The following is a 24873-nucleotide window of genomic DNA, read 5'->3' as shown; positions in this document are numbered from 1 at the left end:
AGGAAGAGATGCTTCAAGGCTTCAGACAGTAATGTAAAATAATAAATGAGTTTCCATGAGGGAGAAATATAACAAACCTAAGTGGCCAGCAGGAGTGTGGGGCTCAGCACTCCCTGCTGCTCCGGGCATGGCAGGGAGTGCAGCTGGAGATGGTGCTGTGCCACACCAATCTGTGCCTCAGTGAGCTGTGCCATGCTGTGCCACGATGTGTTATGCTGCGTCGTGCTGTGCCACACTCTGCTGTGCCATGCTATGCCATGTTATGCTGTGCCACACTGTGTTGTGCCACGTTATGCTGCTCTACACTGTGCTGTGCCATGCTGTGCTGTACCACAGTGTGCTGTGCCATGCTGTGCTGTGCCATGGAGAGTTATGCCACGCTGTGCCTTGCTGTATCACACTGTGCTATGATGAGCTGTGCCACAATGAGCTGTGCTGTGCTATGTTGAGCTGTGCCATGCTGCATCACACTGTGCCACGTTGAGCTGTGCCACAATGAGCTATGCCATGCTGTGCTATATTGTGCCACGCTGAGCTGTGCCATGTTGAGCTGTGCTCTGCCACACTATGCTGTGCCAAGCTGAGCTGTGTCATGCTGAGCTGTGCTATGCCATGCCATGCCACGTAGTGCCATGCAGTCAGGCTGGGATGGCATTTGGGCTGTAGCTGCAGTGCAAGCAAGAACACCAGAATGTTAATGCATTTTTAGGCGAGAAATGCATTATGTTCTGTAGTGGTTATCTTATACACACCATGTAGAAGGTCTAAAATTGCACAGTCTGTAATTGGACGTGGAGATAAGCTCAGATTTATGAGCAGAGATAAGCCCTTCTGCCGCAGCCCTTCTTCACCTGCTGTTATCTGAAAGTCAGTCCCGGCGAGCAGCAGTGGTTGGACCGAGTGGTTCAGCGCTACGGCACTGGGAACCCACGCGAAGTGTCACTGTGCAGCTCCCAGAAATGGAAAAAAAAAACGAGGACCAAACGTTCCCAAACCTCACACGCATCAGTTCGCAGCGATCTAGAAATAACCGAAGGATGCGCTTGCATGCTGCGGGCGCTCCACCCCTGCAGCAGGAACGCAGAGTAACGACAGGAGGAGGTGCGGTGAAGAAAAAGATGGGGCAAAACACGAAGAGTTATAACGGGCAAAGAAAAAAGCGCCGTGCGAAGGAGACGGGATCGGGTCCGCCGGAGGAGCGCGCCCGGGCGGAGCTGCAATGCCGGGCGGCGGCCACTGGGGGGCGCTGCGGAGCCGCGCCCCGAGCGCCGCAAGGGGGCGCTGTGGGGGCGGGGCTCAGCGGAGAGCCCCGGGCAGCGCCCCCGCCCGGAGCGGTCCCGTCCCCCTCCCGCGCCGGAAGTGACGCGCCAATCACGGCCGCCCGCTCTCTCCGCCGCCGCCGCCGCGAACAAAAGGGATTTCATCCCCCTCGCCCCGCCCCCCGCGCCACGGTCCAGGCTCCTGATTGGTCGCCCCCGCCGCCGCCGGCCGGGCCACGCCCTCTCCCCGCCTCTTCGGCTGCGGATTGGTCCGCGGGCGGCCCCGGCGGCGGCGCTGATTGGCCGCGCGCCGGGCCGGGCAGGGCAGGTCGGTGCCTCGGGCGGGGCGGCTCCGTTGGGCGGCGGCGCCGGCGCGGTCCGTTTTCAGCGGCCCGGTGCTCTTCGGTCCGGAGCGGCCGCGGCAGGTGCGCGCCGGTGGGGCCTTACTGAGGGGGAGGGCGGCGGCGGCGGCGGCGGTGGCGGCAGCGCCGCGGTCCGGGCCCGGCGGGCGGCGCTGCGTGCGGGCGGCGGCCGTACCGCCCCCGTCCGTCCGCTCCGTGCCGCGGTGTGGGTGCATCTGCGGACGGAGACCCTCGAGCCGCTCCTTTGCGGTGCTCGGGGCCATCGCCGCCCGTCCCCGGGGACGGGAGAAGGGCTCTGGGCGGAGCGGTGCGCGTCGCGGGGCCGTAGCGCTCGGTTGGGGGCGGCTGAGACCGCGGGGAGGAAGTTTATCGCCGGGTGTTATCCGTGTTTACGCTCCGAGCCGCCGCTCGTTGCCCGCACATGGGGCTCTATCTCTGATTGAGGGGAAAATATTTACGTCGAGGATTTAATAGCGCCGTCCTCGCGGGCTGCTCCGCTCGTGTCACTGAATGGAAGCGGGCTCAAGGCTGGGTGGGGGTGGTGGTGCTCGGGCTCCCGGGTGACAGAGCCAGGCTGCAGGGCCGAGAGGAGGAGCAGGGAAGCATATTTGGGAGGGTCAGCTCGGGAGGTCGGTGCTGCGGGGCTCCGGGTGCTGAGCTGCACAGCTCGGGGCTGCTGCTGTGCTTTGCTTCTGGGATTGCGTGCACAGGGCGTTTCGGGGCAGGGCTTGTTGTGAAGCTGATTATGAGCACGCAGGCACGTTAAGAATAGCACGGCTTATTTCTCTAATGCAGAAGCATGAGTCACAACGGGGGCATTTAGTGTATAGAAGTGATGACTGCCCGCAGTGGCTGCAGCTGGTGGCTGTTCTCTGCCGCTTGGAGCTGCTGGAGCTTCAACATCACTGCTTCTTGAGAGCAGAGCACGGTTTTGTCACGCTGGGCCCTGTGTTGGCTGTCCGGTGGCACTGCAGTCAGATGAAGGAGATAATTTCTCCCTTTTAGTTTGTAGCACCACGGAATGGATGGGACTCACAGTCTGGCACTAGAGCTGCTGCTGCTTTGATCCATCCCAGTTCACACTCTGCACACGAGGGCCGACAGCACTGCAGTTCAGTGCTGCATCCCTTGAGCACACGCTCTCATCCAAAACCTGCTCCACCTGGAGCCCCAACGCGAGTGGGGAGCAGAGAAAGGCTGAACACAGCCCCCTCTTCTCCTCGCAGCTCCTCAAAACGCTGGGTTTTGTGCATTGCACACATGGTGATGGATCTGTAATGCAGTGCCCCTTGGTGAGCACTGAGCACGGGGTGATGGCATGGTGAGAGCCCTGCCCGAGGAGCAGGGGTGGCACAAAGCAGCCCTGTGATTTCTCCTGCTGTGCCAAGGCTGCAGGCAGAACTTTCTGTTCCCAGCAACTGGAAAACTGCTGTGGCATAAACAAGACAGAACTTGTATTTGTGCATGATTCTCCAGAGGCACCGTTATGCAAATGGGCTATGAAGCAGCAAAGGCTCCAGAAAAGAAATCAGAGTTCAGCTGAATGTTGTGGGATTGTGAAGGTTAAAGCCTCCTGCTGACCTCTGCTGTGGGGTTGGGGGTCTGAGCAGCTCCTTTGTCCCACGCTGTTTTCGGACTGACCTGCAAAGCATGAGACTGTCAGCGTGAGGGATACTTCCATCAGGGATGAGGATTTAGTAGGAGAAACAATTGCTGTTGTTTGTTAATAAAGTAATGTGACGTAGGGGTGTAGTACAGGGCAATGTTTGTGTGTTGGCAGATACGGAAGAGGTGCTTTCTGTGCATGGAGTTCAGGTGACAGATCCTCATCCTGGAGTGAGCAGGAAAGTTATATTTGATACGTGATGCTGATATTGATTTAATAGTAATTAAATGCATGTTTTCTGTGGCATTGATTTTTCTATTGTTATTATTTTTGTGGAGTGGTTTGGGCCTGTGCCATTAGCATAATGGCACTCCTCCCCCAAATACTGTAGCACTGCAATGTTAACCTCACCCTTAGCTTTGTGGAGGTGGTTCAAGTCAGCCTGCATCCATCACTGCCTTCAGCCTCAGTGCACTTTGCAGCTGTGGGATCCAGATGTGCAACCCCACAGTAGTAGGGCTTCTGAATATCCCTGTTCTCCCATTAAGAAGTTCTTGGTGAAGGCTGTGCTGTTGCCCTTAGGCTCTGCCTTTATCGTCTGGGTGTGCATATGTTTGTGACTCTTTGGGAAGGGGTGAAAAGTGAATCTTCTGGATTGGTCTTTGGAGCCGAAGAGAGAAAAGTGTTTGTGCTGTGTGTGCTCTGCTTTCTGCCAGGGAAGCTGCAGTGTGGGAAACTGGAAGCTGAAGTTAAATAGAGGTCACAACTTCGTGTGCGAGGTATTTCTCTGTGCATTGAGATTGGTATTCTCTCTTCTATTTTTCAGGTTTTCAGGATGAATCTGGAAAAACTCAGCAAACCAGAACTACTGACGCTGTTCAGCATTCTGGAGGGAGAGTTAGAAGCAAGGGATCTTGTCATAGAAGCCTTAAAGGTACGTTGGTCAGTACCCTGATAAGGGACAAATGTCAACAGTGCTGCTGGTTCAGGATCTTATCTTAGTACCAGTATAATAAATGCTGTATATCGCTCTGTGTCTTCACATTTGTTGATATGAGCTTGCTGCAAGAGGCGTTGCAGTGCTGAAGCCTGGAGTTGTGCCTGTGCTTTCCTTGCTTCTGATGAAGAGCCGAGCAGTTCTGCTGTCCTGAGAAAAGAGGAAGGTCTGCAGACTTCCTCTGCTGGTTGTGTTCTGACTGAGGAGGGAAGGGTTTCTAAAGCAGAACATCTGACTGGGAAGGAGCACGGATTAGTTCTTTGCTCAGAGTAACATCATGCAAAGCAAAAAGCCACCGTGGCTTTGCATTACACAGCTGATGTGAGCTGAGGCAGCGCTGCATGCCTGCTCCCAACTCCTCTTTGACCCCCTCTGCTCCAGGGGCGCTTTGCTGGCACTCAGCCTGAGGAACCGAGCATTTCCCCTTTGACTAAAGGCCCTCCTGTTGATTGTTTTCCTCTTTGTGGATTGAAAAGCTCAGGCTGTGTTGTGATGGCCAGTGCATGGTGGTGGCACCTTCCCTGCTGCAGTGTAAGGCAGGGGTGGTTTTCATGCATTCTCCATGATTGCCACAGATTTCCGGGGGATGCAGAGTGCTGACAAACCTGATTTTCATCTGTGCTGCCAACCAGAGGTTGCATTTGTTTATGCTCTGTAATTATTTGAATAGAGCAATGAGCTCAGGTGGGAGCGTGCTCCTCCCAGCATCGCTGCGCAGCTCTGCTCTGCTGGGTGTGCACCAACACAGGGCAGTCAGAGGGAGCATCATTCCTGTCCTGTCACACGTTGTCACCATGAAGAATGAAGGTGCTCTGCAGGTTTGATCTGTTGGCAGTCAGATGTGTGTTGCTCAGTGATGCCTGTAGCTGCATGTGTACAAATCCTTTCCTAAACGGCGCTAGCGCTCTTGTTGTGGTTAGGCCACATCTAGCTAACACAAACAGCAGTTAATCTTTCTGGTTTGCTTGTTAAAATTAAAACAGTCGCAGTCCAGAAGGAGGGTATGGATTGTCACGAGTCTGTTTGCGTGAGGTGCGGGCAGTACCAGCGTGGGGTTTCAGATCTGCTGTTTGTTTTCCCATAGCCAAAGTTAACACTGACAGTTTCAGTTCTTGCTGAGCAGCTTGCCAGTTGGTGCTGGCTGTGATGTGCTGGGTGAAGGCTCTTGGCTTCCCTCTTCTCAACTCGTAATGCTCAGCTTCGTGCTGCTGTTGTGCCCTTATATCTTTATTAGGTGTTCCTTGGCAATTCGCCCCCGCTCCTTAGGAAGGAATGAACAAAACAGTGCCTTTAGCAACCTGAGTTTTACCTGTGCTGGGTATTGCCTGTGAGACTCGGGTGGATTGGAAACCCTGGGGTGAGTGTGCACAGGTGGCTGTGGCATTTCTGGCCTTCTGAACTGTTCTCAAAGTCATCACGTTTGGTGAACTCTGGTGCTGATCTCTGAAGGTAGCAAGGTGCCATGAGGAGAACCCACCCTCCAGCGTGGGTTTGTGCCTCCTGTTTCCTGGAGCTGGTCTTGGGGGTGCACTTTGCTCTAGCCTGGCTTTACTTTGACTTCTTACTGCTCTCCCAAGGAGGAAAGCTCCCCAGAGGACAGGGCTCTGTAATAGCAGCACATCGACCTGAGTGGTTGAGGTGCTGTCAGGTACATGTCTGCCCCTCTAAAACAGTCGGGACACTTACACACTTCCATCCTCATCACGTGGGAGGGACACGACTGCCCTCCCAAACCACGTGCAGTCACGCAGGGGAGCACAGAGGACTGCTGGAAGGAGTGCTGCTCTGTTCCAGAGGCATTCCATGTGCACCTTCCTGCTGAAATTTAACCTGCAGTTCTCTCATGCAGGAGGAGTTTAACGTGGTTGAAATACCTTTTGGCACCGTTTGGGGACTCATAACTGAGGAGCAATGACATGAAAACTGCAGCCTGTACCTGGTGGTTACCCAGTATGAAAACACCAAGCTCTCCCCCGGCTGCTCTGACCTCTGATTCAAACTTCAATGCTTCTGACCCCTCTGGATTCTTGGGGCAGACCCTGTGTCACCTTGTAGGAAAGTGCTGGTGTAGGAAAAGTGCCCTGATTTGTCAACTTGTAATTTGATTATAGCGCAGCCTGCACTAATTGATATCCTGTGTGCTTAAAGGAAAGCATTCACCATCTGGCATTTCGCAGAGGATCCGTGCATGCAGATGACGGATCCCAAAATAGCTTTCCCCTCCCGTGAGGTCCCCCTGCCCCACACTTTGCTCCTCTGCACCTCAGTCCTGCCTACACAGTACGGGCAGTGAGAAGGCTTAGCTGGGGGGGAAGGAGGGGGATGGGGGCACTGCTCAGGCGCTCAGATTCAAATTATAAAGAGCAGTTGTTAGGTCGCCTTTAATTAACACCTCTCCCTTGTCCGACTTGCCCTCGCTGCCTTCTCTGCTTAGCTGAAAGTCGCTTCCTGTGTGCTGCATAAATCTCAGTCTGCTCCTCAGTCTCCGTTCCCGTCATTATAATCACATTTAAATCATCCAAAAACCCCAGATGCTGTCGGGGTTGCACAATGCTGCAGGCAGGGTTCTGGCTCTGCATGCACGAGCTGACCCAGAGCTGCTCGGTGTTTCCCCGTCTCCGTGGGTATGTCAGAGCACCATTCCCTGCTCCTCAAATGAGAGCTCTGTGTGCTCTGGAAACGAAGTTCTGTTTATTTCTGGAGAACAGGAAGCAGATTTCTGGCAGATGCTTTTGTGGTAAGGTCGGGGGCAGCGTGCACTGGAGCTGAAACAGTTTTGTGCTAAGGACCAGGAGCGGGTGTTTCTTGCTCCCCTTCCAGCCTGGGTAAATCGCTGTGCAAAGTGATATTAATGCTCTGCACAATTAAGCGTCCGTTTGTCGGTGGGTTTGGAAGCTTAGTTCCAGTGTGCTTCACAAAGGAAAGCATCGACCTCTTGCTTCAAGAGGGAAAAGTTCAGCAATGTAAAATGCACTACAGGTGCTGTTAATCTCTCACAGATGGGGCAGAGCGAGCTGCTTATAGAGCAGCTGAGATCCAGCAGGGCTCTGCAGTGCCAGCTTTCCTGGCTGCAGTTCTTGCAGCTCTGGGAGTGTTCTGCTTTCCCTGTGGGAGGCTGCAAGCCTGGGGTTGGCATCGAGGTGGAGAGCTGCCCAGGGAGGACATTTCTTACATTGCTCAGAGCTGATAACAGCTCTCACGTGGGCACGTGCTCCTGTTTATCTGGTTGGTTGTGGTGGTTCACTGTGCCCCCAGCCCTGCTCCACCAGGCTCCGGGGAACAGAGCTCATAAGGAAGTTGGAGGCAGGGAGAAGCTATTTACAGACTGTGCCACTGTGCAACTTGTAAAGGAGGAACTGCTGTGTTTGTTCTTGCTGCACACGCAGATAAGTGTGGTTAATTAACACTGTTTGTGTCGTGCCCTGAGTTAGATCCCACGCTCCGACATCACAGGCGGAGGAGCAGTCCACACCGCGTCCAGAAAAACACTTGAAGCAAGTGCTGGAAATTCCCCTTCTGGTGTTCCAGTAAAACGAGTCGTAAGAATTATTGAAGGCAGAGAAAATGCTGTCTCATAAACAAAGCTTGAGTAAAAGGAAATTTTTTATTAAGGAAAAAAATAAAACAGATGATGGGAAAAATTCAGCCCAAAGCAGCCCAGAAATCCCAGGAGAAAACAGGCTCTGGTTGCACAGAGAGATGCTTTGCTTTGCTCATCTACACAGGAAACATCCCTTCAGCTCTGTCAGCTCTGTGTCTGAATATATTGGCAGTGGAAGCTCAGATATTTGAGGTGGTACAGGTGGCAGTGCTGAGTTCAGGACCGTCTAATCCCTCTAAGAGCAGTTGGTGCTGTGGGATGTATATATATATATATAATGTCATCTCTGCTTTTCCAGTTTGGATCTCATGTTCCTGGGTTAGCGGTGCTTCTTGTGAACTGATTTCTTTACTCTGGAGCTTCATTTCCAGTGGGTTTCTGTTGCAGTTGGTGGGCTCTGGGCTCTGAGATGTAAGCTGAGCTCATTCGGAGAGCATTTCTCTCCCTTCATCAAGCTGCTGCTGCTTTGAAAGTTGAACAAAAACTGCATTTAAGACTGAGTTCTCAGCTCAGACAGAGTGAAGGCTGCTGGAGCTGCACGTCATCCTGCTGTGATGGGAGGACACTGGGGAAAGGGACGACCCCAAAGCTGTGCACAGCCCCTGGGGAGGCTGCACTGTGGCAGTCCTGGGGCTGTCCCCATCATCCTGGGATGGCCACAGCCTCTCATGGCCCCGCAGCACCGAGTGTCACCTGCAGATCTGCATTTCCAGCTGTGTGGTGGCCCAGATGCCAAAGCAGCCCTGGAAGCTGGCAGGAGTTGGTGTAGGAGGAGCTGGTTAAAAGTTTTTGTGCTCTGGACAGCTTGAATTTGTGTTTGTGCTCTGCTGGACTGCAGGACACCATCAGTGCTGTGACAGCTCATCTGTCTGTCGGGCTCCTTCAGGAAAGTACTGTGTTGCTCAAAGCAGCAAGGAGGAACTTGCACACATCCCCTGGACACTTAGAGCAAGGTTTGCCTGAGTCATTTTTATGAATTCTTCAGAATAGCTGAAGTTCTCCACCCCAGCACCAAAAAAAAAAGGCTGTGTTTTTTCCTGTGATTCATTAATCCATGGGTGGCTCATTATCCTGGGCTGCCCTCCCGTTTCCAGGGCTAAGCCTTTCCTTCCTCCTTTTTTTTTTTTTTCTTTTCAAATGTAAAGTTAGAGTGATATCTCAAGTTCTGATCGAGTGCACATAGTACCATGTCACACCCACCTTTCCCAGGAAGAGACAGACACTGTTTGGGAGCATATTTGTTTGCTGCAGTGCTTAGAATTCAGCTCCAAATCAGTCTCATAGGACAGATGTCTCCGAGTGGATTTGATCGTGGAGGAGATGTGGAATGAGAAGTGCTTTTGTTGTTCCTTTTTCCAAGGCAACCCTTATGTTTCTGCCTCAGAGAGAGCAATGGTTGACTTTGATTGCTATTTTTTCCCATGCTAATCACATGGCTGTCCTAGAATATAAACAAGACCAAGAAGTCTCTGTTGGTATTTGAGTAAAGATGTACTGTGCATCGTGTCAGTCCTCTGGGCTGTAGGGTTTGCTTACATCAGTTTGCTTTTCTGCTCCAACTGCAGTGTTTGGGGCACCACTCGCTCTTGTACGCTCGAGGGAAGGATTTCATTTCTCAGTGCTGTTTACTCAGACATCAGAAAACACCCGTTGCAGTGAAAAGGGAGCAGAGGGGGCAGGATTTGACAGTCAGACTGGGGCCCTCCTGCCTAAAAGAGGTCCTTCAGCAGTTGTGTAAGAAATGGATGATGCTTGGTAGTGGTTTGCCCTTCTTGTTCCTTCTGAGGAAGTGCAGAGTGATGCTGACGTTGTTCTGTGTTCGAAGTGGCACGAGTCCCCCGAAGCTCTGGCTGCTGATGCTGTCAAATGGTGCTCAGCCATTGCAGGGTGGTAAACGAGCAAAGCTCGACTTCACCAACTCTGAAAAAGCTGCTGGGTTTTAATCTGATGGGGATTACTTTATGCTTGTGAAGGCACCCAGATGGGAGCATGGCAAGCACATCAAGCCAACCCACTTGTGATGAGCCCATCTTTTCTGGATTACCATTCCTCCATGAAGCCCCAGCATTCCTGCCCTGCTCACTGCCCTCATCTGCAACGTCCATCTGGACGTGGGCTGCACTGCTGTTCAGGAGATCAACTGCTTAACTGCCTTCTCCCATAGCAATTACTGCCTCATTCTCATCTGTTAGCCAAGTGCTTTTAACGTGTTTTATCTTTCCAGCAGATAATGGGATATCATGTGTCAGACTGCTGGGATTTCCTCACCTTTAGGTGGAAAATCAGAGAAGGAGGATATGAACTATATAAACAGTTTCCTTGTTCGTTTAGCTCCGGTTGTATTTTGAGTATATTGAAATGTGAATTTGTTTTGATGTGGCAGGCTCAGCACAGGGACACCTTCATTGAAGAACGCTATGGAAAGTACAACATCAGTGATCCGTTGATGGCTTTGCAGAGGGATTTTGAGACCCTGAAAGAGGTGAATCATGGTGAAAAGCAGCCAGTGTGCTCCAATCCCTTATCCATCTTGAAGGTGGTGATGAAACATTGCAAGAACATGCAGGAAAGAATGTTATCCCAACTAGCTGCTGCAGAAAGCAGACACAGAAAGGTATGTTTTGTATCAAATAAGCTATGCAGAGGCTAATAGTTGCATTTGGAATATATGTTGGTTTCAACAAAAACACTGAAATACCTTGGATTTTGTGAGGTCATGGCTGAGAGGAAATGCACAAGGGTTTGGAAACTGTGCCTGGGAGGAGCCCGCAGGAGCATCTCCAGCACCTGCATTGCAGCACCGTGTCTCAACCTCTTCACATACTTCTGCTCCATCTGGGAAGTTAGCTGGGATTTTGCTTGGACTTGCATCAGACTGTCCCCTAGCAGCCAGCTTTTACAGTGTCAAATTTAAGTATATTTTTAGCTACTGCATCTGTTTTGATGGGGATAAGACAGATCTTTCGGTCTGTGAGGAGCGTGAAGCATTTCTGATGCAGACACCTCACAGTGATGTGGGCAGCCAGCTGGGCTTCCCATCTCTCTCAGCTGCCCGTTGGTGTGGGGAGTCATGGGAAGCAGCAGGAAGGCAGTGTGTCACCTTTCAGGCAAGAATCTAGCTAAATGTTCACAGGAAAATCAGATATTTCCCCCCACCCCCTCCCCTTTCCTCTAATAAAACAGATTCCCTGTGTGCTTAAAAGCTATGTAAGCATTGTTTGGAAGTCTAAATTGCAGGAAGACTGAGAAGCTGCTCTAAATTCCTGGTGACTGTTTTCAAAAAGCCTGCAGTTCTGGATGGTGATGCAAACCCACCCAAGAGACACCACCATATTTGGCTTTTTTTTCCTCGTTGAGTTAATAGAATATCAGTTATTCATCTAATTCAGCATGAAGACTGAAGGAGCCCCTTAACAGGGTCCTTATGGCAAGCAGTTTCATTTCAAGAGCTCATCTTCTTCTTAAGTGGAAGAACAAATTAATGGTCTTTAAAATAAACTTGGTGCTGCAGTCCTCAAATCTCCCGTTAAGGAAGTGGGGCAGTCTGAGTGCACGTTGCAGCCTGTTGTGCTGTGTGCTCTGCTCCTGCTGGCTTTGTATTCGAGGAGCAGCCAGGAGATGCTGATGAGGACATGGTACAACCAGTGGCAGGTAAGGTACAGCCAGTAGTGGCAGATAACATGGGCCTCTGGGCTGCTGTGCAGTGGGGAGGAGGGGCATGCAATGCAACGTGGCTCTTACAGAATGAAGTGAGGACTTGAGAAGTGTGGCATTTTTTTCTTGCTTCTTTCACCAACACTATGAGATAAGGACAAAGCCTGACTAATCCAAAAGCTGCTCAGTCGTGCTCAGATGTCTGAGGCCACAGTGGTGGCTCTCCCATGTAGGACGGCCACAGAGTGCTGCCCAGCCTGTGGGAGCAGCAGGACTCTGCAGTGACCATTGTTTGCTTTTCAGGTGATCCTGGACCTGGAGGAGGAGAGGCAGCGACATGCCCAGGACACGGCAGAGGGGGATGATGTCACCTACATGCTGGAGAAGGAGCGGGAGCGGCTCACCCAGCAGGTACAGCCTGTGGCTGGTTGCTGCCCAGCCCATGGTTCTGTGCAGCTCTGGCTGGGTGCTGAGCTGCTGCTGGGGGCCAGATCACAACTTGGTGTCACGAGAATATCAGGGGCCTCGCTCTTCTGTAAGGTTCTCCCAGCTTTCATCATTTCCCTAGGAAAAATAAACAGCCTTAGTTTTCTGGTAAGCTGTTCACAGACAAGTGATTTGCAGTCTTACTTCAGCCTGAAATCTGTGCAGTTCTCAAGAGCAGGGCTCTGCTTACAAATGATGGTGCTTTCTAGTACTCAAGAACGAGAATAAGTCATAAAAGGTCTCCTAGGGGGGTTGTTCAGAGATTATAATAAATATTTAAGCTGCTATTTTCTGTTACTGAAGCACTGCAGGCTTTAATAAACATTTATAACACATCAGCACTTTAAATGCTTTTAAAAGGCAAACCGACAGAGCAGTAAATGAGATGGAAGGGAGATTTGCTTCAGATCACCTGCTCAAATGAAGTGCATGGCAGCTGCATACAGCTCACTGCCAGCTGAATTTCATATACAGTGTAGCTGCTAGTAAGTAATAGTCCTTAATACATGTGAACAGAGCTCCTTGTCATATAAGGCTGTCCTGCAGACACCTGGGGCAGAACTTTATTCATCCTGGGCATGACCACCTTTTTCTGGGGAATATCTCTAACACATGTAGTAACCCGTTTTGCTTTTGGGATGTGAGCGCTTTGTTTATTTTCAGGAGGTGTTGTGCTTCCCTTACAGCCTCTCTTTGCTCTTCTCTTCCAGCTGGAGTTTGAAAAATCCCAAGTGAAAAAGTTTGAGAAGGAACAGAAGAAGCTCTCGAGCCAGTTGGAGGAGGAGAGGGCACGCCACAAGCAGCTGTCCTCCATGCTTGTCATAGAGTGCAAGAAAGCCACTGCCAAAGCAGCAGAAGAGAGTCAGAAGACAGCAGAACTGAGTTTGAAACTGGAAAAAGAGAAGAGTAAGGTGAGTAAGCTGGAGGAGGAGCTGGCATCCAAGAGGAAGAGGGGCTTACAGATGGAAGCACAAGTAGAAAAGCAGCTCTCCGAGTTTGACATTGAAAGAGAACAGCTGAAAGCCAAACTGAACAGAGAAGAAAACCGTACAAAAGCACTGAAAGAGGAAGTGGAATCTTTGAAGAAAGCCCTGAAGGAGCTGGAGGCTGCTTGCCAGGAGCACGGTCCTACTGAGCCTTCGCAGCCAAGTCTCTCTGTGATGTCCAGAGGCGTTGCTACTGACAGTCCTGCTGTCAAGTCTGTGTCTTGCCAGACAGAGTGTCCACAAGCAGACCGAGCAAATCCTGCTGGTGCAAGCAAAGCCACGTACACTGCATTTCCCAGCCCTCCTACACCTACTCATTCCTATGCAAAATCCAATGGTCACTGTGATACAGACATGCAAACGGGTGGTGAGCTGCTGCAGACAAACACCACAGAGAGCCAAGTGCCCAAGGAGAAACCCACTGCTGCAGTGCCAGAGAACGCAGTTGAGAATGGAAGTTCTCCCGTGAGAACGGAGTCACCAGTGCACCTGATGTCCCAGCTCCCTTCCAGCGGGGCGTCCCTGTCCCCCAGCAGCACGGCTGCCTCCTCCCTGACACCTTCTCCATGCTCCTCACCCGTGCTGAGTAAACGCTTGGTGGGGGCTCCCGCAGGCAGCCCTGGCTACCAGTCCTCCTACCAGGTGGGGATCAATCAGCGCTTCCACGCAGCTCGGCACAAATTTCAGTCTCAAGCTGAACAGGACCATCAGAGCAGCGGCCTGCAGAGCCCGCCGTCGAGGGATCTGTCTCCCACTCTTGCAGATAACTCTGCTGCCAAGCAGTTAGCACGCAACACGGTCACTCAGGTCCTGTCCAGATTTACCAGCCAGCAGGGGCCGATTAAGCCCGTGTCCCCCAACAGCTCACCTTTTGGCACGGACTATCGAAACCTGGCAAACGCTGTGAGCCCCAAAAGTGAATCTGGTCATTCTCCAAGCCCTGGCAAGGTTTCCAGCCCGCTCAGTCCGCTGTCTCCTGGGATTAAGTCACCAACCATCCCTCGAGCAGAAAGAGGGAACCCTCCACCCATTCCTCCAAAGAAACCTGGCCTGGCTCAGTCACCCGCTGCTCCCGCTCCGCTCACCAAAGCCTCTTCTCAGGCATCCTCCCTGGGTGCCCCCATGGACGTGGCAAGCAGTTGCTCCAACAACACCATCGTGTCCAATGGCAAAGACATTGAGATTCTCCTGCCAACGAGCAGCTAGTCTCCAGCAAATGTGAATGTGACATTCCGTGGCTTAGCGTGCTCGAGCTGAGGCACTGTTTTTCCACTCCATGTTATTTATTTCCATAGTAGCGGAATCTGTCTGTATAAAGCATTTAGTATATTTTTTTTTCCCCTTTTTTAATAGGTAGGAAAATATTTTTGTTTATGGAGAAACCTTAACTACAGCTATACGGTAGCTTCAAGATGTCTCATGGCAACAGTCGAATCAATAACAAGGACTGTAATCCTGCACTGGATCTTACCTATCACGCTCAAACGGGACTGAAATGCTACTTTGACACTATGCAGAAATAGCTTCTGCAGACTTTTTACCCCAGATGAACATTATATATATATATATAAAAAAAAAAGTGCCTGAACTAAGTCTGCATTCCAATACGAATGTGATTGTTTGGAAAAGGTGAGGAGGGGGAACCACCTAGCTGCAGAATCGAATCCTTCTGTGAGTCACCGATGTTTAGGACGACACTGGTTTTGATTCTTTCTGTTTGCTGCAGTCGGGTGGATTCTGTCAGGTGAGCACCAGACTGTGGCAGCCACAGCCACGCCGCATCCCTGCTGGGGATTTTGGGAAGCAACACGACTTTCCTGGGGTAGAACTGAGCAATACAACCCCACTTGCTTTCCTTCCCGTATCCGAGGGAGGGGAGATGCTGGAACAGCTTCCCCAGAGAGCTGAGCCCCATCCCTGGGGGCACTCGAGGCCGGGTTGGCTGCCCTGGGGGGTTGGCACAGTGCAGTCCTCTCCAACCTGAGCTGTTCTGTGATTCCACATTCACTGTTCCAGCGGATTTTTGCTTTCCCATCCCGTGTGCTGTGAACTCATAGGCTCTGGTGTGTCACTCTGAACTTTCCATTTCTTTAAGCATTCTACTGTCGTGTGTAGGACTTCTGAGAAAAGGATCTTGCCGTTACTTGATCAAGGTCGTGCTGTTACTTGAAAACAAGAGAACCAAAACGCTAGTCTGTGTGATACAGGTTTATTGCAGCAGTAACGTGGCACACAAAAGCAATAATTTTGTTCATCCTCTGCACCCACGGCCTCCAGCTCACCTGCATCTTAGACAGCAGTTCGCTATGGGTTCTTGTTGGCTGCTGCAAATACAGAACTGGATCTTTGCTGCCCTACGTGTGTCACACACAGCACGGGGAGCACTGCCCGTGGGTGAGGCTGAGGGTGGAGGCCCAGAGCAGAACCCTGAGTTAATTGCTCAGGTGTTGGCTCTGCAGCCAGAGCTGCTTTCTCCTTCAGCCTCGTTGAATATTCATGTCCCACTTCGCTGTGGGAGAAGCACATGCTGTCCCTAATGGATTCCCCTGAGCTTTGGGATGTTGCTCTGTAGGGCTTCAGGGCTGTGCCCTGCTTTGAAGCTGGAATCTCCTCCCTGCACAGGCACATGGGTGTTTGGATGAGAGCAGGGTCCATACCCACCCCACGGCCCCTTCTCAAATCGTGCTGTTGTGTGCCACGCTCCCCACCCCTGGGAGCCCTTTGGGAAGCACATGCATTACTTTCTTTAAGTACTCAGAGTGAATTTATCTATTTTTTTTTCCTCTTGGTGAGTGTAATTCTAGAGGTGGATGGGCAGATGGGTTTAGGCCCGTGTGGTTTTGTATACACTGCTTTAACGTGTTCCTTTGCTTTTCCATTAATGTAAGTTGTATTATCCCCCTCCTTATATCTCTATACTATGATGAGGTTTGTTAGGAAATGCACTGAGTACTGTTTCTTCTAAAATATGCTATGGGGAGGGGGAGGGCATGCAGAAGAATGTATTTTTGCTGAAGTCCATCTTGGGGGGGGGTGGGTGTAAGCACAAGGATGATGGTGGCTCCATTAACTCGGTGGGGTGCTTAAAACTGTCCACGTGGGTTCTGAATATATCTTCCAGGATTCCCCCCCCCCTATTCTGAGCAGGAGTTGTCACAGAGCAAACTCACTGGCAAAGGGAGCGTGATGAAGTGCAAAGACGTATACTCTTAGTAATAATCCATTAACACTTGTAAATTTGTAAAGCCCGGTGTACCGAGCTGAAGTCTTTAATCGTTTTTATAGCTGACGGCATTAAACATGTTAAACATTCGTATTATCAATAAAGGATTTTATTTTTAAAGATGGCCCGAGCAGCCCTTCGGAGCTGTGATGCGGGATGGGAGCGGTGCGGCTCTGCGGGGTTCCTCTGCTCGGGTACAACGAGTGGCGGAGGCTGAGGGGGTGTGCGAGCAGGAATGCGACCAACCCTCCCGTAAACCACGGCGGTGCTGCTCTGCTCCGGGCACAGAGCGCCCATTGACGGCCTCGGGCTGCCCCGAGGGGGCCCCCGCCGCTCCCGGGGACGGCTCCGGGATGAGAGCATCGCACGGCCGCGCTGAGCCCGGCACAGAGCGGCACTGTTTCCCCGGTGCGGGCGTTCAGGGCGGCGGGCGGAGCCGTGACTCTGAGTTTCTCGATGTCGGCGGTCTCCCAAAGCGCGGCGGCCGTCCCCGTGTCCGCCCGGGGCTGCGCTGGGAGCGCGGGGGTTGGGATGCGGCACCGGTGGTGGGCACTAGTGGGCTTTGGGGAAAATAGGGAACGCGTCCTCTTTCGGTGCACTTCTGGTCCCGTTTCGCACGGAATCGGCCGCGTTTGGGTCCCGGCTTTCGTGCTTGGGGATGGGGGGGGGAGGGGGGGGAGAGCACAGCAGCGGCCCCAACCGGGTGAGAGAAGGCCGACGGACGGACGGACGGACTGCGGGGGAGAGGCAAACGCTGCGGACGGCGCTCCCGCAGCGCTCCCTGGAGGTGCGGGGCCGAGCACCGCACGCGCGGAGCCGCCGTCGGCCGCCAGAGGGCGCCGCGCTCCCGGGAATGGAGCGCCGGGCGGAGCTCCGCGGGTCCCGCGGCGGGGACCGCTGCTGCCCCGCATCCCCCCCACGGCGTCGCCTCGGAGCGACCCAGCCCGGTGCCCGTGTGTTGTTTGCACGACCCGGGGCCGGAGAGCGCAGCCGAGAGAGCCGAGAGCTGTTGTGAAAAGTTTTCGTGCGCTGGGTTTAAGCCGAAGCGGAGCTCAGAGCTGCCCGCCGTGCTAAATGATGGCTGCTGGGGTCGCTCCCTTTGCCCCGCGCACCTGCGGGGCCGCAGCATGGGGCAGGGGGGCTGGGGCTGACGGTCTCATCCTGCCCCCAAAGAGGACGGGGCTTCGTTCCGTGCGCAGCCCGGGAGCCGTCCGTGGGCCACAGCTGCCTCTCGTCCGCAGGAGCCTCCCGAGCAGCGCGTGATTAATGCTTTGTCACGGGGGGACGGCGAGAAGCTGCCATTAATAAATGCCCGCTCAGGACAACGCCGCTGTGCCTGCCCCTCGCGGTGGGCTGCGTGGTGCCGCGTTATGGGGCCGGGGGCAGCGGGTTGGGGTCAGCGCTGTCTGCCAGCACGCATCGCCCGCGGAGGCTGTTTGTTTTTGTAGCAGCTGGATGTGTCTGAGAGGGATGGGAACGTCTCCTGTCACCCGTGGGCCGGGAGGAGGGCCGGCAGGGCAGGGATAAAGCTCCTGACAAGTTTGGACTAGCGGGCGAGTTGATTAGCTGAGAGATGAAAATTCGCAGCTCCGCTCTCGCGGGCCATGAGCTGCCGGAGATGTGTTTATGTGAGAGGAAGGCACCGCACAGACGGCTGAGCCCCACGGCCGGGTCGGGGCAGGGCAGAGGCTCTGCTCCGTGCATGGGCACGCGGGCTCGGCCGGGGCTGAACCATCACCGGTGCAGCACAAATGCAGTCGCTCCTTTGGCTGCAACGCGGAGAGCATCCTTAGGGCAGCAGGGGCAGAGCCGGGGCTCTGCAGGACGCAGCACCCGCAGCTCCGGGGCTCCCACCCTGGGGATGCGGTGATGGGAGCTGTGCGTGCCCGCGGAGCACAGCCCTCACGCGGCTGCTCGGGGGGTTCATGGGGTGAACCGGTGGGGTGGGGGACACGGCCGTGGGCACCCCACGCTACTCTGGTGTTCACTGCAGCCGAGGGAGAAGCGGAGCCCGGCGGGGTGAGCGCGGGGTGCCGTCAGCTGATGGGCCGCGCTCGCGCCGCGTCTGATGGTACAGATTAGGCGATGATAGACAGAGATAAACGCGTACAGCTGGAGGCAGGATCAATCGATGCTCCGCGATGTATAATTGTCTTGAAAATAAGGTAATGACCGGCCCTTGGAATGCTTTGATCTTATCGGGAAGACAAGGAATACACTAATGGCTTTAATTAGACTTCAGGGATGAAATGAGTTCTGTCTCCTGGGTGAGCTACTTTATGGAATTGGCCATTGGTAGGGGGTAGAGAAGCTTTAATCAGATTTAGGCCCTTTGATAACTGTGGTGGTGTGTGTCCGTGTGTGATACATGCATGGGGCAGGGGGCTGCTCTCCGTGTGCCAGGCTGCCCCCGGGTCCTGAGCCCTGCTCCCATGTGCTCTGTGTGCTGGAGCTCCACAGGGCTGTGGTCATGGGGCACCTTGTGCAGAACGAAGCCTGTTTCTGTGCCCGGGTGTTCAGTCAGAGCTTCTCCTGGGGAGGAACAGTCTGCTGGTTTTGTTTAATGACTTCAAAAGGAGGATCAAAAACAATTAATCAAAAAGCAGCAGAGAATCTGGCGATTGATTTCACAGCACAGGGCTACGGGCAGCTGCTCGAGCATCCGCAGTGAGCAATCCTCCATCACCACTGCTCGATTATCACACGTAATGGCAGCAGTCAAAGCCATGGAAAAGCTGCCGGCCTCTCCAGGAACGCATCTCCGCATCGTCCCCCAGCACAGCGAGCTGAGCTGAAGGCACAGGGCTGACTCAGCGCTGACTCACTGCTCTGCAGTGATGGGTGGGGTGCACGCTATGGGCCGGGTGGGGGCCTGGGGGCTGCGGGGATCTGTGCTGCACCTGGCCCCGTGCTGCTGGCTGCACGGCTCTGCTCTGAGCGCTGGAAGTGCAGCTGTTATTCTTTCCAGTCCATGTTTACTCCTTCCCGTTGTAACTACAGGTTGGGATAGTTTTGCAAGGTTTACATGAGCTGTCGTGTTTTTCCTTATGTTAACTTGTTGGTCTCAGGTGAGTGCCCCAAAAATAGGCTTAATAACAAGAGGTGTTGCCAAGGAAAGCATAATCTCACTCGGCGGGTTCTGCGCACGCATGGCAAGCTGCTGGTGCAACCTCTGAGCACAGTACTGCAGCCAGGGCTGCTCCACAGTGGGTGCTGCATCACCGGGCTCCCAGGAATGTGAGGATGACAATGGGCAACGTGGGGACACTGATGGGTGCCCTTCTCCACAGATCACTGTCCCACAAGAGCTGCAGCACTTGCCCTGCTGCCGCGGGTTGTGACAAATCACCTGGGGGTATGTGGAAAGCTCCTTGCTGGGGCACAAGCACACACGTGCTTAGTAACATAATCTCTTAAAAGCAAAATCCCAGAAATTCCTTTTTTTCTTCGTGGAAAAAGTTGCCCGGGGGAGAAGCTCATAATGAAAGGATGAAAGCTTAATCCTTGAGGTAGAACAGGGCTTTGGGGAGGGAAAGAGTATAGACAGGACCGGTGCTGAAGTGTGGGGACGGCTGCGGTGGGGCTGGGGAGTGTGTGCAGTGTGCAGGCACCCACGGGCAGAACCAGCATCAGAAAGGCCGTGCAGCAGTGCAGAGAAGGCAGCAGCTTTGTGCAGCCCCACCATGCCCCGGCTGATGGGGTCAGAGAGGCAGGAATGGGATTCGGGTGGGCAGAAACCCGCCGTGCTGTAGGCAGCCCATGCATGGTGAGAGAGGAGGGGCTGTGCTGGTGGTGCCACTGCGTGTCACTGCTGCATGTCATCACATGTCGCAGCCCAGCCCCCGGCCTTGGGGCTCGCTCCCAGCCTGGCTGCCATCCCCACACCCAGGTCAGAGCCACTTCAGTAGGAGGTTCCCAGATGTCTCAGAGCAGGGATGGCTGCAGGACGGCGGTCCCTCGCAGCTCTTGGTGCAGCTGGCAGCACCCCCAGCCTGCAGCACGCAGTCATTGAAGGACGAGCGGGACCTGCTTCTCTCACCGTGTTTTAATTCAGAAAAGCAGCGGCGGAGGTGGGGTTACACTCTCCAGAGCACAACCTGCTCTGGGTTTGCTCAGTGCACAGCAGTGGTGTTTACGGACGCGGATTCCAAAGCTCTCTGTTCTCAGGGCTGTGAAGATGTATTTCCTCTTGTGCCATTTCTCCTTCTGGCAGGCAGGCTCCCAGGTGGCTCTGGTGAGTGTCAAAGTGGGAAATAAAGTTGTTCACTGAAAGAAAAAAAAAAAGAGAGAGAGAGAGAGAGAGCGAGAGAGGAAAAAGGGGGAAAAATAAAAATCAAAAGAAGGAAAAAAACCCAAAGTGCAGGCAGTGCAGAGCAGGAGCCCGGCCTGCAGCCCCACGGGACAGCTTTGTGCGAGGGCTGTGGGTGGAAGCAGCACTGCATGCTTCAGCCATGAGGCACTGAGCCCTGGCCGTGTGCTCGCAGCACTGCACGCCATGCACTGCCCACCCTACAGCTCTGTGCAGGGCAGCACTGCAGCCCGGGGTGGGAGAATGGCACGGAGCAGCTGCAGCACTGCACCTCGGCCCCACGTTGCCCTCCCTGCAGCCGGCCCTGGTCACTGTGATGCTCCTGCAGGCGTGTGTGCCTGCGCCTCTTGGCTAATCTCTGCAGCCCTCATATTGCTGAAACAGATGACTGTATTTATCTGAAGTGACTAATGGGCGAGCGCATTCCTGGCTCCACCATCATCTGGTTCTCGTAATGTCAGTCATGATTAGCTCTAACAAACATACAACAGCTTTTTGGGCTGCCTTGCGAGGCGGCCGTGACGAGGTGGAGGTGGCATTTGTTCTCAATCACACAGGGTTTGGAGGACTGGCTGCTTTGCATCACAGGGGCAAGCAGCACTGCTGCACTCACACGGCTGGAGGTGCTGAGCAGAGCGGTGCAGGGCAGTGCAATGCAGTGCAGTGTGACGTGGTGCGATGCAGCGCGCTCTGATGCAGTGCATGGTGCCATTCCAGTAGATGTGGACAGAACAACTTCATTTTCACCCAAACAATTTGGCTCTTCGTGGAAGCTATTCAGGCTCGGTGTGCAGCCCTTCGCACAGACAGCTGCAAGGAGCTGCTCGGGGAGCAGCTGCACGCCAGGGCTGCAGGTGCTGAGCCCCATAGGTCCACCTTTATGGGGTGGGAGGGATGTAGGGCATCGCAGGCACCTGCCCTGTCTGCACGGGGCCACTCAGAGGTGTGGGTGCAGCCCTGGGCGGCTCATGGGGGGGCTCCTGGATCAGGAGGTGCCATGCAGCCCGCAGGCAGTGCTGTGCGTGACCTGCAGCCGGGCCGAGCCCTGGGCTGGGCACAGATGCACAGATGCTGCAGATTAGCAAAGCAAAGAGCTGGGAGGTGTCTGCTGAAGACATTTTTCCGTTCATGAGGACATGGGGTGGAGAGGGGTGGAACGTGGTGGGGGGGCGGCTGCCGTCAGGAACAACAAAAGGGAGAAGGGGGAGGGCAGCGAGAGGGAGAGATTTTTGATTCATTGTCAAAAATTACCCGAACTTTATTGCCAAAATGTCTACATTTTTATGCGCTTAAGCACAGTGAGTTATGGAAATCTTAAAACAATGGAATGATCTCCTTCATTGCGCTCCATTTGTTCGAAGTAACCACTCCTCTTCCCAGGGTGGAATCTCTTTTTTTCCGTTTTATTGACTTACAAAAATGTCTCTGCTATCAGCACCGTCCGTGTGCGTGTCATAAATACTGGGGTGGGACGCGGGGCTCTGGGGGGAAGGGGGTTAAACCCATCTCTGCCCCAACCCTTTCTCAAGAAGCGTTTTTATGGCATCGATTTGGCACCATTTCCATGCAGACCTGCCCGAACGAGAGGGGCTGCAAATTCCTTGAAGCAGATCCAGCACACGGCTCCCTCGCTGTGGGAGTCCCTGCTCTGCCAGGCATGCAGTGCTCCCAGCTGCATCCCGAAGCTGCAGCACTGGGGGGGTTGCATGATTGCTGGGGTTCCAGCACGAAGGGTTGTGGGGTCAGCAGGTTGCACGCTGCGCTGAGCTCTCTCTGCTGCCAGGTGAGGGCTGCAGAGCTGAGTCGTGCCCCATGCATCCGTCCTGATGTGGTTTGCAGCCCTTTCCACGCAGAGGAGAGCACACAGCTTTTTTTCTTTCTGCATTCTCCTGCAGCGGGGCGATGCTCTGAGCCTTCCCTGCACAGACCGTTGTGCTGGGCCTGCTGGAGAGCTGCAGCTCCGTGTGCAAGAGCAACCAGAGCAACGTGCAAACAGCTTCGCTCCACCCTGCGGATCATTCCCCCCCCCCCCCCCATCCCACCCAGCAGAGGTTCCTCTGCTCCCTGTGCAGTGCCTGCCTTTGCAGAGCTGTGAAGCATCCAGGCAGCACCGAGGTGGGATGCATGGGGCTCTGCTCCGTGCCCACAGCAGCACTGCAGCCCGAGGGGGGGCAGCCCACAGCCCCCACTCTGCATCAGAGGGAAAAACTGTGCGAGCCCCAGAAAAATATCTGCAGCCCTATAAACTGACACCAGTGTTTATAATATTCCTAAGTGCCGTTGCGTGATGAGAGCAGTTCTCCGACAGGGGAAATTTACTTTTTTCCTTCGTTCTTTTTAAATAAAGTTCGAAAGCTGTGAGTCCCACAGAAGATGTTTTGGCTCTGGTTCAGGCTTTGTTTGTTTTTGCTGTTTGCTGTAAGTAACAACTGAGGGCCATTTGCTGGCGATAATGTTACAGCCGCAGCGCAGCGCTGGGAACTGCTGACAGTCAGAAGTTGTTGACCTTCTGGGTAAAACGTATCTGTGCACATCTCACATCCCGGGGCATGAAACCATCACTTTGTCATTGCTTTGTGTGTGGAAAGACTCCTCCGTGTGAACCCGGCACTTTGCTGCAGTCTCAGTTTGTTTATATTGAGCTAAAAACAAACAAGCAAGGAAAGTGAGCAGCTACAGCAATCCTCTGAGCTGCAGAAGCAGAAAGGAGATGAGGATGGGGAGCAGGGAGATGATGGGGAGAGCAGGGAGACAAGGATGGGGAGCAGGGACATGAGGATGGGGGGCAGGGTTGTGAGGATGGGGAGCAGGGACTTGAAGGTAGGGAGTGGGGACATGAACATGGGGAGCAGGGAGATGATAGGAAGCAGGGAGATGAGGATAGGAAGTGGGGAGATGAGGATGGGGTGCAGGGACATGAGGATGCTGAGTGGGAAGAGGAGGATGGAGAGTGGGGTCTAGAGGACAAGGAGTGAAGAATAAGGATGGAGACTGGGGACATGAGGACTGTGTGAGGGCGATGAGGACGGGGCTGCTGAGCAGTGCACTGTGTGTTCTTTGTCTGTATCTTTAGAAAATGGGAATTTAGGCTTAGAAAAATGTGTGACTTGTCATCCAAGCTCCCCAGTGGGAATCCCTGCCCATCCCCATCACAGCCCTCAGCGCCGTGCCCTCCAGCCCTGCTCAGCCAGGTACCACAGCACCGCCGTGAGAGCCAGGAAACAAGACACGGGAAGTTTATAAACACACTGCGGATGGTTTACGGAAAGAGGTTATGAAATGCAATTAAATGTTTTATAAAGTGTCCTGATTTCACTCCTCGGTCACTGTATCGTTCTGATCATAAATCAGAGAATGTGCTCGAGTGGGAGAACTGGGAGGAAACGGGGGAGGGCAGCGGAGATGGAGCAGGGCTGTGGGTACCCCGTGCTGCACCCGGGTTCTTTGTGCTGGCAGAGGGGAAACTGAGGCCAGAGAGGAGAGGTGAGAGCAGGGATGGGAGAAGCCACGGTGCTGTGTGTGATCTGTGGACTGATGTAGGGCTGCAGAGCGCATCCTCGTGCCCTGGGAAGAGCTGCAGACAGACGGTGTTTACCAGGGATGCAGAGCTGGCCAAGAGCTGATTGCAGAAGTCTGAACTGCATCCTCCCCTCTGCAAAGGGAGCTCGGAAATAAAGATGCAGGATGCGTGCTAACAGCACCGGCAGGGCTGGGACATCCTTGGAAGGAAAATCAGACCCTGCTCTGCTGATATTGGGGCTGCTGGGATGCCGGGGCTTCTGCTGGCACAGCACTGATATCAGGCACTGGGAAAGGTCACGGGGAAGGCTTACAGGAGCTTGAGACATAAGTGCCAGTATTATTTCCTGTCCATTAAAAAAAAGAAAGAAAGAAAGAAAGAAAAAAAATGTGGAAAAAAATAATTAAGAAATCCCTAAGCCCCAAAGTGCAGTGCAGGCATCATGTGTCTGACATTTGGCTTCTCATCACCAAGCTGCTGCTCCGACAGCTTGCAAGCCAGAGGTTAAGCTTCCTGGTTCCTCTTTTTGATCTGCATCATTGACATTTTTCCATGTTGTTGGCCACAATCAAAAAAAAAAAAAAAGAAAAGAAAAAAAGAAAGAATAATTCAAAAACGATCCCTTTGAATTAGCAGGCAGGGAGAGACTCTAATTGCCTTCCCAGCCCCTCCCAGGTCAGGTCCTAGCTCAGCTGGGAGATGAGAGCTGCACCTCGGGGTGGGCGTGCAGGCTGCAAAGTGCAAACTGGAGTGCAAACCTGCTCCCATCTCAGCCCCAGCCCCAGCCCAGCCCTGGGAAGCACTGAGCACCCCACAGCTGGAGCAGTGCTCACAGCAGCTTAAAGCACCCTGAACTGTTCAGTCCTCTCC

General features: G+C 53.6%; 1 protein-coding gene across 1 annotated transcript; it reads left to right on the top strand.

The window, feature by feature from the left end:
* Positions 1-3772: 3772 nt before the first annotated feature.
* Positions 3773-14677, top strand: CTTNBP2NL (CTTNBP2 N-terminal like). The gene is made up of 4 exons (XM_065740393.1): positions 3773-4161; positions 10209-10439; positions 11783-11890; positions 12676-14677. The coding sequence occupies exons 1-4, from the start codon at positions 4063-4065 to the stop codon at positions 14155-14157; spliced, it is 1920 nt and encodes a 639-aa protein (XP_065596465.1). The 5' UTR covers positions 3773-4062; the 3' UTR covers positions 14158-14677.
* The last annotated feature ends 10196 nt before the right edge of the window (positions 14678-24873 follow it).

Source organism: Cyrtonyx montezumae, unplaced genomic scaffold, assembly GCF_038088225.1.
Source record: "Cyrtonyx montezumae isolate F1298 unplaced genomic scaffold, pur_monq_1.0 scaffold_26, whole genome shotgun sequence".
NCBI classification, from domain to species: domain Eukaryota; kingdom Metazoa; phylum Chordata; class Aves; order Galliformes; family Odontophoridae; genus Cyrtonyx; species Cyrtonyx montezumae.
Note: the sequence above shows the minus strand (reverse complement) of the source record. Positions and strands in the feature narration are given on the sequence as shown.

Excerpts from the sequence above, each read along its gene's own strand:
- CTTNBP2NL (XM_065740393.1), top strand. The coding sequence starts at position 4,063 with ATGAATCTGGAAAAACTCAGCAAACCAGAACTACTGACGCTGTTCAGC. Across the intron at positions 4,162-10,208 it reads TTGTCATAGAAGCCTTAAAG|GCTCAGCACAGGGACACCTT; the intron begins GTACGTTGGTCA and ends TTGATGTGGCAG. Across the intron at positions 11,891-12,675 it reads GGGAGCGGCTCACCCAGCAG|CTGGAGTTTGAAAAATCCCA; the intron begins GTACAGCCTGTG and ends CTTCTCTTCCAG.